Here is an 11,946-nt window from a genome sequence, read left to right as displayed (position 1 = left end):
AAAAATAGTCAGACAGACTTCAGTGCCTCTCATCTCAGAGTGTTGTGCACGCACTCGACCCCTCAACAAGCAGTTCATCGTGCATTGCTGCGTATCTCCCTTTGGCACTGAAGTGATGAAAGTCTTCATCCTATTTTGTGAATTCTATTTGTTACATAGAAAGTGACATACTCTAAGAATGATCCTAGTCGTACGGTCTAGTTCTTCATTTAATGATATTCTTATTTATTTATAATTTTATGTTTTCATATTATGGGATTTTATTTTATTTCTAATTACATTGAATAATTTAATTTACTACTATTTATAATATCAATTATTAAGTTATTAATATATATATAAATATACTATAAATAATACTAATTCCAATAATGTATCAATATTATTTTATAATTATTATTATTAATAAAAAACTAAGACGGTTTTTTTAATTAAAATAATTAAAATAATTAAATAATTAAATAATTAAATAATTAAATAATTAAATAATTAAATAATTAAATAATTAAATAATTAAATAATTAAATAATTAAATAATTAAATAAAGAGAAAGGACGGACATGGGGAATAAGGATGGAAATATAGGCCGAAAGATGTCTTTTGTGGTTTAGGGACGTCCTCCCGCTATAAAGGACGTCCTCCCTGTGTATAAGATGTCCTTTCTATTATTTTCGTGTCCGCGGCATTTTTAAAACTATATAATGAGTTATAATATTACTATGAATTTACTATTATGAAATATAATTATTTCCAAAAATAAATTTAATCAAAGACAAATTTTAAACAACAAGTAATTTCGTTATAAATTAATGGTTTTTATAAAAAATGCAAATTTAATTAGTTTTTCAAAGAAAACTCAATGGTAAAATGAAAAAAAAATGATAAATTTTTATAAACCAATAATATATAATAAAATTACTTGTTAAATAGTTTTTGTCTTTGAATTAATTTATTTTTGGAAATAATTATATTTTTTGATTGTATATTTATAATAAAAATATACTTCGTTATATAGTTTCGATAATGAATAAAAAATGAAAAAAACACGAAAATAATAGAAAGGACACCATATAGATAGGAGGACGTTTTTTATAGCGGGAGGACGTCCTAAACCACAAAGGACGTCCTTCGGCCTATATTCCCGTCCTTCGTCCCCATGTCCATCCTTTCTCTTAATAATCAATTATTATATTGAATTAACAATAAAAGTTATTGGTATTGTTATTTTTTTAACTATAAAAAATATATTATTTACTATTTTTATTAAACTATAATAAATTAGATAAATCATATTTTAATAGTTTTAATTTTCAACATTTGTTTTATTGTAATTATTATTTAATACAAATTATTAAATAAACTTATAAATATACTTATTATATTTATTATTATATACTTACTTATAATTTCAAGTAAAAAAAAAACTAGAATAATTAAGGGACTACATTGACCACCACCACCTCTTAAAATAGATTTATTTTTTCTATTTCGAATCATATTTAAATTAAAATTATAGTAAATAGGAAACTGGATAATATTTAGTCTGGTTCCCGAAATCAAGAAATGCCGAAAATTCACCTCAAGTCAGTGGAAACCAAGTGAGACGGAGCATTGAAAAGAAGGCTCTGAAGGCCGCACTCAAACAGTCTGTTTGTGGACCGTTTCACCCACTTTCCAAGTCCTCCCTTGGCGCGGATCCCCCCTGACCCCCCCGCTTGCGGGGGGGGAACCACATCCGCGTCCACACAGTACGGACAGGGAAAGTGGGTGACATGGGGACGCACAAACAGTGGCTGAAAAGTGGACTTCCTTTAAAAAACACTCGCGGCAAATATTTTTTTTTGGTAAAGGTGGTGGTGGTGGTCAATGTAGGTCCCAATAATTAATGTTTTTTTAATTCAAAAAAATAATCAAAATAATAGATTCGTTTTGAGTCTTATAATTATTATTTTTTAGAACTAATATATTTTAATTTAATATACCATTTAAAATTTAGAAATTGTTTCGAAAAACACATTTAAATTGAAAAAAATTAACCTAAGAACACTGATTCAAATCCACTTATTTTCTATCCCCCTTTGGGACCAACTGGAAAATACTATTTATTATTTCTTTTTATACAAAAAAATAAAATCAACAAATAATAAAAACCATACTTATTTTTTTCTTTTCAATTGATACATTATGCGCGGAAGTGTTCATAACAGCACCAACATCAAATCCTTTATTTAATGTTGGTGCTTTTTCTTATTGTTGATGTCTCAACAACAAAAAACAATTGTTTGAACAAGTGTTTTTTAATAATCATTCTGAGTGTTCAAAGACGTGTTCTTTATTAAAGTCGGAATCCTTTATTAATTTTATCAATTTGGGTTAGTTAGTTAGTTGGGTTATTTTTGTTTTTTTGCCAAAAATTATTATATTATATTATTGATAAAATATAATTATTTTAAATAGTTAATTTTTATGTTAATTATGTTTATTCAACATCTGTTTTTTTCATAATTAAAAAAGTGGATGTAAATTCAAATCCTATAATTTTTATTATTTTTTCCAGTTCCTCCTTCCTAAGGTTAAAACCAATTAAGTTTCAGTTTTTTGTCCAGAACAATCGAAGATCTAGACACAACAGAAAAAATAATAAAAGAATGTGTTTATGATAAAAATGTAAAACTTCGGGTTTTTATAAAGACTTAATTTAGTCATGTTATAACTTTATTGCTTTGTCTTGTTGATTAAACTTGCATTTTTGGCCATTTCATTACTCTTTTAATCTTTTAAATACTTCAACATACAATTAAAAACAGCATTATTTGGACTGCATTTTCATATCAATTATACCATACATAAGTTCACTGTCTTTCAATTTGTTTTATTATTAAATTGATATACAACAATACTAAATAAAGATATAATTAACAATACATCAATTGGTTTATGCCGCTGAATTATATTGTTAGACTGTTGAAATGAATTGAAATTCAATATGATTCATCAATTCAAGAAAACCATTGGTTTGTACTATATGAAATAATACATTTAAATCAAATTAATGATACAATAATCATCGTATTTTTTCATATGACGATCATACGAATTGAGCTCTGTTTATTGCCTGTAGTATATGTTGTCTTATCTAATCCAAAATTCCTGTTTTTGGCAACGACTTGAATCAATGATTTTCTCTTCTATTGAAAAGAACACTTCCATAATCCACCTCACCCATCATACAAAAAGCCTTTGAACTACCCAAGCCATTAAAATGCCACCAAAGCCTTCACACCAAGTCACAGGACTCGACCACAACGACGCAATATGTATCGACTGGTCAAAGTGTGTTGGTTGCCAGCTTTGTACGACCAAATGTACTTTTGACGTCTTAGAGAAGGGAAAGCCAAAGTCCCCACCACAAGTCCATGCCACTCGACCCAACCCAGAACAGCAGAACACTGATTTAACAAGAATATTATTGAAAGACACAGACTGTGTCGGCTGTGGTCACTGTACCTCTGTGTGTAACTTTGGAGCACTCAAGCCACTAGACCCCTTTGATGCCATAATGGAGGCCAAAAAGAATGGGAAGAAGTTGGTTGCTATGATTGCGCCATCGACTCGTCTAGGTGTAGCCGAGTGTATGGGTATGCCTATAGGAACAACTGCTTTAGCGCAATTAGTCTTGTCTTTGAGGAAGATTGGGTTTGACTATGTCTTTGATGTTGACTATGGAGCGGATAAGACCACTTTTGATGATCATGCGGAGGTTATGGAGATGAGAGAAAAGCAGACTGGACCTGCAATCACTTCGTTTGTTATGACATAGAACGTACAGTAGTAAGTAACATAGTCTAATGATAAGGTGTTGCCCGGCTTGGATTGAGTTACTCGAGAAGGACTACCCAGACTTGATCCCAAAAACGTCGACAGCAAGATCCCCAATAGGGTGTCTTGCGGCTTTGATTAAAAGAGGATGGGCCAACGATGTCAAAATTGACCCAGAGAATTTGTATACCGTTGGCATCATGCCTTGTGTTGCTAAGAAAGTCGAAGCAGCGCGTCCACAAATTCATCAGGACTATGATGCGTCAGTCACTTCTGTTGAAGTTTCTAATTACTTCAGGGCGCACTTAGCAGATGAAGACAAGAAGTTTTCTGAAGCAAGAGAAGCTGAAGTTGAAAAGACGGAGGAAGGACTTTGTGACTTACCATTCAGAAGAATCTCTGGAGGGTCAAACATCTTTGGAAAGACTGGAGGAGTATCAGAGACTGTCTTTAGAGTTATCGCAAAGAATGCGGGCGTCCCATGGAATGAAGTAAATATAACAAAAGAAGAGATGTACAAGCATGCAAGTGGATCCACAATGACCAAAGTCATCGTAGATATAAAAGGAACTATAATAAATGGTATAGTTTGCCATGGAGGTTTTGCTATTCGTAAAGCGTGCGATATGGTAAGAAGTGGAGAGTTGACTTCGAAGAACTGTGATGTTATAGAAATGATGGCATGCCTTGGGGGATGTCTAGGTGGTGCGGGACAACCGAAGATCCCACCAGCAAAGAAAGCTGAGATGGACAAGAGACGAGTCAAACTCGATGACTTGGATTACAAAGCCGAGTTCAAAGCGGCCACTGAGAATACAGATATGCTTGAGTTCGTTAAGAGTCATTTCGATGCTCATGGCGAGCATGAGCACTTGCACACTTATTTCGAGGCAAGATACCCACAAGCGTAATAATACAGACACTTCCTTTTTATTAGTTTGATATAATAAAAATACTATAAATTATACCATATTTTTTTTGTAAAAATATAATAACCAGAACTATAAAAATAATTAGAATAACTCATCAACAATAGCACTGGAATCCTTTGCATTGTTCTTGTGAAGTAACGCGAGTTGTTGGAGATAATATATCGGTTGGTACTTTCTTGAGATGAACAAATTGATTTTGTTGTTGTTTTGCAGGAAGTTGGAAGACGTCTGGTGAGCGTAGTTCACGATTTCGTCTTCCGTCATTTTACACTCGATACCCATCATCTTCTTCTCTGCGCGTTGCTTTAAAAATGAGGTCAATGGACTCAACTGATAATAGCTTTGTGGTGGTAATGTCCCATATCGCTCTCTTACTATTTCGTCTTTATTAGCATTGAGTAACTCATACTTCAAGTCGTCGACCATTGACACGTTTTGTTTGAGTGTTTGTGTTTCAAGGATGTCAAAGGTAGGGACCAAAGGTGTCAACTTGATGATACAGTCTGACGTCTTACAATAGAATCTACACTGTTCGTAATACAGAATTTGTAACACACCAAGTTCCTCATTAGTGTATTTTTTGTTGTTGAATGCGACTTTTGAAATCATTTTCCAGCACTTTACAATAGAAGTGAAATAACTCAGAATTTCCGAATTAGTGTTAATTGTGTCAAACACATTAGAGTCAACATTGTTGTAATCTCTTTTTATAGTATAAAACACTTCAAGGATCGTGGAAAACTGTTTGACTATCGTTGACTTTTTGGGGATGCAATTCAATGTCGAAAGAGTCACTTTGTTCTCCTCCATCAAAGTGATTAACTCTCTGTTTGTGTCTTTTTTTAATATACAAAAGACAAGTTGCATGATCTGTGCAACTTTGTTCTCTTTAATTTTCTTCCCTTTTTGTAGTGCACTAACTACCTTCTTACGTATCTCCTCTTCGTCTTTGTCATTTAACTTCCGAACAAATGAATTGCTGATGTTGCGCTCTTTCAAGTGTTTAAGCAACTGTCCATAATTGGATTGCTTTAACGACAAAGGCATTAGTCTTTGTGTTATATGAGTTTGTCCCACTTTATATACCTTCATAATTTTCTGGTCTATTGTTCAAAGCAGTAAAGTCAAACAACTTTCGTAAAGTAATTTGTGGTACTTTTCTTTCAAATACTTTTGGTCTTGTTTTTGACTTGTGGTGGAGGTTAATAATTTGAAACACAAAATTGTGGGAATAAGCACAGAATTAAAAAATAGTTTCTGTCTTGTAAGTTGACTTTCTTATAGTTAATAAGTTATTAATTTATTTATTATAATAACAATTCACTCATGTTTTTTATTTTTTATAAACTAATTACTTTTTTAATGTTAAATTATAAATAAAATATTATAAATTTGTAATAACAAAACAATCAATCGTTTTGACATTTGCTCAAAAAGGGGGATTGTTTCAATTTTTCTTTTTGTAAATAATATACTATTAATAAAATATAATAAATTATTATTATACAATAATAATAGAGGACAAAATATCATTTTTTTAATACAACAACAAAAATAGATGAAGAAACAAACAACTAAAAAAATCAATAGTTCATAAATAATAATAACAAAATATTTTTACTAATAAATTACCAAATAAATAATTACTATTTTATTAATTCAAACATTACCAATTTGGATAGTAATTAATTATAAATAAATATTATAATGATGATTAAAACAGTTATATTTGTCAAATATTATTTGAACTTGATATCAAATAGCAATTAAAACAAAAACTAATAAAATGGTTTACTTCTCAGCAAATGCTTCTAACAAGTCGCTGAGTACTGAAGCAATATCACATTGATCAGACCTTGAAGTCATATTGAAAGAGTCTCTTGTATAAAATTGAAGCTTTGTTCTGAGTTGTTGGAACTCCTGAGCGTCCAAAGTCTTCTTTTCCTTAAAAATGAGTTCTCTCTTCTCTTTTAAACCACTATATGATGTGTCTGGTTCTTTGACATCGCCACTTCCATTTCCATTTAATGCAAGTATTGGGATGAGTGGGGTGATCTTCTTCGATGGAGTGATACCCTCAAATGAATGTGGTGGGAAAAATATCCAACTATATGAATCTGTCAAGCACTCTGGAATAGTCTGGAGCATATCATACAACTGTAACCCGCTTAAAACAGTCATCGCGTCCTTTTCAAATGGCATATTAAAAATAGTTATCAACTCGTTCAATATCGTCGGAATCTTCTTCTTCAATTTCGTGAAGGAACACTTTATGAACATCACACGCAGCAACAAAAACCCGTTGACATAAATCACAGACACGGGATACTGTTTAATACAGTCGACAAGCCCGTCCAAGATCGAATCAAGCAAATTAGGATTTTGATCCATAAGACCGTCGACAACGTCATTCTCTCCGCTGAATATCAAAAATGCAATTCTCTTCAAATTCTTTGCTCTTGAGTTTGCTTCACTCTCTTTACTCGCAAACAACTGTCTGTTCACAATAGAGTTGGAGATATCCTGTAGCCCTTTCATGGCATTTGAAGTCAATGCATTGAATATCGGTAACTTCCACTTGTTCAAAAGTGCAGGGGACTTATTGAAGAAGTCGTCACTCAAAAACGTGTTAATCACTAATTTGTTCCATCGACCTATTAATTGGTTTCGACTCGCCAACTCACACAACACATTCACACAAGCCACGTTCAGACCCATATCCGCAACCGGTTGTGCTAAAACGTGCTCGTACTGTTTGCCTAAGTCGATGTATGTACTCAACAAGTTTTCGTCAAACACAGAAACTAAAATCGGTATGATATCACTTGTTACAACATCTAAAATGTCCGCAGAAATGGTCATTGTGTTATCACTCAAATTGACATTTGATAATGAACTGTGATCTTCCGAAGATGACTGTGACACTTTTGGGTTCGATGGTACACTCGACGCTGCTCCAGACGTCGGTGTTGGAGAAACAGTGATTTGCGATGTTGTACTCTTCTGTCTTGTTCGTAGCTTGAAAGCACTCCCATCAACTCTCCATTTCTGGACAATCCCCATATAGCTTTTGACAACATTCAAAATGATTTCTGGCCATCCATTAGCCAATTTTAACGGCGCTTTTGGCTCGTTCTGTTGTAATGTTTCAATGAACAACTTCAGCGTGTGAACAGACGTAATGGTCAGCCTTTCGTCATTGACATGAGTGTCGATAAGTGATTGAATGTACATCTGCATCTTAAACACTTCATTTGGTGTTAATACCGTCTGAATGAAGAATTGGATAAACTCGAAAATACGCTGTGGCTGAATGTCTTCATACAAATCGCCTTGGCTTAGTATCAACGCAGACCACAACACCGATACCAAATTTTCCGGTTTAAAAGACCTGAACACAATCGAGTGTTGTGCAGGGAAAGCCTGACTTGAAAATGTGAGCAAATACTCGCCCATGAAATCCAATGGAAATGTCACAAAAAGTACTTCCAAGAATGAGATAATGTTGCTCTGTAATGGGAGGGTATTGCTGACCTTCCCAACAGCGCAGAACATATCGAGGAATGCAACAATCGTCCTCTTCAGTGTCGCCGTCAAAAAGTGTGGCTCGAGACTATTCATCTTCTTATCTTTGCCTCCTTTCACGGTGTCTGTAATCACCGAGACAAACAACATTGGAATAAACAACATCGCGTTTCCTATTTGTTGTCCCGCACTTGTGCGTTGCGACTGATTCTGCTCCGCGTTTTCAAGTGGTGACTTATACGGGAAAAGTTGAAGACTGAACTCGTACAACTTCTTCTGTAAATATACAAGTGGTTCTATTTCTTCATTGAGTGACAACGAGTGTTCCGAGAAACACGACGTCTGCGAGATAACATTAGAAATTGCTTGGATCAACAAGACGGAAGTGGTCTTGAAATCTTTTGTTGGGAAGAACAACAAAGACTCTTCGATAAGACGGACAAAATGTGTTCTGTACACACACCTTTCTTGGCAAATTCCGCTGATGATCGTTTGTAAAAACAACGTGAATCGAGTGATGCACTTTTCAGGTTCGTTCGCATCACACATCTTCATCACAGTTTTAATTAACGACATTAAGTGTAATTGGAGTTTTGGGGAAGTTGTAATACTCTCAGCAAAAGAGAGTAACAATGTGTATTGCACTTCAACACTCTCATTGATAACTAATTGGTTTTCATTGTATACAGTGAATAAAGTGAGTAAGACGTCCGTCGCTTGTGACTGGAATGGAAACACTTTCTCGGTGCCAATGACTTCTTTGTTCCCTTTCAAGTATATCAACAAAGTGTACACCACAAAGTCCAACATATTTGAAGGCTCTTTCATTTGTTCAAATGTTGGGTTTATTTCCTTCAACAATCCGTTCAAGTAAAATGGGATATTAAGTTGATGTAGCGCCTCGACGATTTTGACATTTGAGAATCCAAAAAGGGTGTCTAAAATACTCAGATGCATAAGACACAATTGGTCATCACAGACAAACCCAAAAACGTTTTCACTTCTTTTCTTGACGGGAGTCAACATGGGGATTAAAATTGGGTATATCATTCTATCCATCATATTCGCATTTAAGGTCGTTTGTAAGAACTCAAGGTAAAACGGGTCTTGTACTTTATGCACGCATTGCCTCAAGAATAAAAGTAACCCACGATTGAAGACGGATGTTTGTATGTCATATCCCAAAACACTCGAATTCTTCCAGAAGAGTGTATACTTGAGAAGTTTGTCTTCATCTCCGTCTTCAAGTGTCGAGCTCAAAAATTTGTAAGTGAGTTCTTTGTGTGCAGACCCGACGGTGTGAAGTATCAAAACTATATCGGTCAACACACTTGAATTCTCTTCGTCGAGGGCGTCCAACAAGATCGTAAACATTTTCAGTACAAATTCCTCTTCGTCCATGTTGAGTGGGACTCTCTCTTCCTTCTTCCATATCTCATAGAAGCATTTGGCAGCTTTAACTTGCACAACTGGTAATTTATGTGTGAGTACAAGGGTTTTCAGTTGTTCAATCCATTCATTCTGCTTGACCTCTTTCCTCATCAACATCTCAACAGATGTTATTCCCATCTTTTCAGCTTCTTCTTCATTCACGTCATCGTTCTGTTCACTGTATTGATATTTCTTGAACGGCGTTATTTCAGCATGCAGCATTCTAACTATAGTGCAGAATCTATCAAACAGTTCTTGCTTTGGTTGTGGGAATATGGTGTCTGTTATAACAGTCTCTTTGATAAATAGCGTAAAGACTTTATCCACAGACATGGTGATGTTTAATACCTCTGCACATTTCTCCTCTATTTCACTCTTTCTCTCTCGAAGACAAAATTCAATCAACTCAAAGCACTCGCTCAACTCCTTTATTGGCGAGTTCGTCTTAATCAAATTGTCAAGTTTCTCCAAAGACGTCATCAGCACTTGCATGCAAAAATCAGAGAACTTTTCCATCTTATTTGCATCGCCTTTGTATGTTGTGATGAAAGAAAACGTTCTTTTAACGCCATACCTAACCACTTTGTTTTTAAGTATTTCCAAGACAAAATCAAAGAGAATTGTACACTCGACGTTGGTAAGAAACTCGATGACCTTTTCACCATCTTCTCTTCGGTTTTCCTCTTGTGACAATTGTAATAACTCCAACATCGACCCAATGACTGTTTTGAATATGTGCTCGGCTATACACTGTTTTCCTAATAACTCTTCACATATCAAGACTATATCATTTGTCCGCTCTTTCTTTAAAAACGCGAACATCTCTCCAATAGCCTTTTCAATAACTTTGGCTGTGTATTTATTGAAAAATTCAACCAATGTATTTTTCTCCGTGTCTTGGCTCTTAGAGTCCATTCCAAGTAAATAGAAGTTGACTCTTCTGGAGAGCGCAGAGTCTTTTTTAATTAAGAGCAACAGCATTCTTTCAACAATTTGGACATATTGCTCATCAGAAAATACTCCAGAGTCAAGTCGTAATTTGGTGCACAAAACATCCAACATATCTCTAAGCACAAGTTGTTTGTCGTCAGAGAGGACGTTCATAACAGAGTAAAACAACAATGACTGGTTCGGTATTTGATTCGTCGCGAGAGGGGTATCGAGTTTGAGGTTCATATACGTCATCATTGGTTTTCGTGTCACGGCATTAGCTCTTAATATTTCCCAACATGTTTCCCAAAAGAACTTTTCGTTGATAGTTTTCAAGGAGTCCATGATAGTAATTGTCTTCTCTTTAATTCCCCCAGTGTTTTCTTCAACACCAACAACAACAGAAATTAAAAACGACTTCTGCACCGCTTGGACAGATCCTATGATTGTTAATAGTTTGTCTTTAATTAAATCTAATATCTTCACTCTAACTTCTGTTGACCCACTTCGGATTAATGGAAAGAGTCCGGGCGTGAAGCACCATAGATCTGCTTCCAATCTATCGTTTCCTATTCTTTCGAAGAGTAAATTGAAGAGGTCTAAGACTTGATTGTGTACTCCAGACGGTATTTGAGGGTCAAGCGCTTGGGCCATTCGTCGCATGAAAACTTGCTTGGTTGGAACAACAGGGAAGTTTTTGTTGTTATTGACTAACTTTGTGAAGTTCTGTATCATCTGAAGAATGTCCGTCCACACTTTACACCTTTCCATTTGGTTTAAAAGCTTTTCCGCGTCGTCGTTGTATTTCTGAAATTTTGTTTTTTCCTTTGGGGTCTTCAGAAACGAAAGATCAATGTCGTCGTCAATGTTACGTCGCATGGATTTTGATTTAATCAGTTTGATTCCTCACCATAAAGAGGACTTATTTATTATAATATATAGTAATTTATATTATAATTTATTGTTAAATGGAGAACGTAAAAATGGAATGTATAGATGAACAAAAACGTCTTGCAGTAGTTTTTGAGGAAATATTCATCATCAAAAACCAAAATCAATTAGGTTCGATCAAATTGTTTTGGGATAATTATCAAAATAATTACGGGATTAGTATTATTCTATTTTTATTAATTACATTTACAGTGTTATTCACCGGGTTTTCGATTCCCACCATTTTCAATAATTATTAAGTCAGTTTATTAATTATTTAGTCAAAAAAATAAATTATTTCGTCACATATTTTAATTAAACACCACCTACAATTATTAGTCCAGCATAAATGATAAATAGATCATTCAAAAAAATATTA

At 34.2% G+C, this 11,946-nt stretch overlaps 3 protein-coding genes across 3 annotated transcripts; 1 reads left to right on the top strand and 2 right to left on the bottom strand.

Annotated features, from left to right (window-relative positions):
- Positions 1 to 3,262: 3,262 nt before the first annotated feature.
- On the top strand, positions 3,263 to 4,730 carry EIN_065030 (iron-dependent hydrogenase, putative; the record flags this gene model as incomplete). The annotated part of the gene is made up of 2 exons (XM_004183556.1): positions 3,263 to 3,804; positions 3,857 to 4,730. 2 exons carry the CDS (start codon positions 3,263 to 3,265, stop codon positions 4,728 to 4,730), a joined length of 1,416 nt encoding a protein of 471 aa, XP_004183604.1.
- Positions 4,731 to 4,832: 102 nt separating this feature from the next.
- Positions 4,833 to 5,798, bottom strand: EIN_065020 (hypothetical protein; the record flags this gene model as incomplete). The annotated part of the gene is made up of 1 exon (XM_004183555.1): positions 4,833 to 5,798. The coding sequence occupies one exon, from the start codon at positions 5,796 to 5,798 to the stop codon at positions 4,833 to 4,835; it is 966 nt and encodes a 321-aa protein (XP_004183603.1).
- Positions 5,799 to 6,542: 744 nt separating this feature from the next.
- EIN_065010 (hypothetical protein) lies at positions 6,543 to 11,516 on the bottom strand (the record flags this gene model as incomplete). The annotated part of the gene is made up of 1 exon (XM_004183554.1): positions 6,543 to 11,516. One exon carries the CDS (start codon positions 11,514 to 11,516, stop codon positions 6,543 to 6,545), a length of 4,974 nt encoding a protein of 1,657 aa, XP_004183602.1.
- Positions 11,517 to 11,946: the final 430 nt, after the last annotated feature.

This window comes from Entamoeba invadens (assembly GCF_000330505.1).
Source record: "Entamoeba invadens IP1 unplaced genomic scaffold scaff_1105074725293, whole genome shotgun sequence".
NCBI lineage: Eukaryota > Evosea > Mastigamoebida > Endamoebidae > Entamoeba > Entamoeba invadens.
This window is presented reverse-complemented; position numbering and strand designations above follow the sequence as displayed.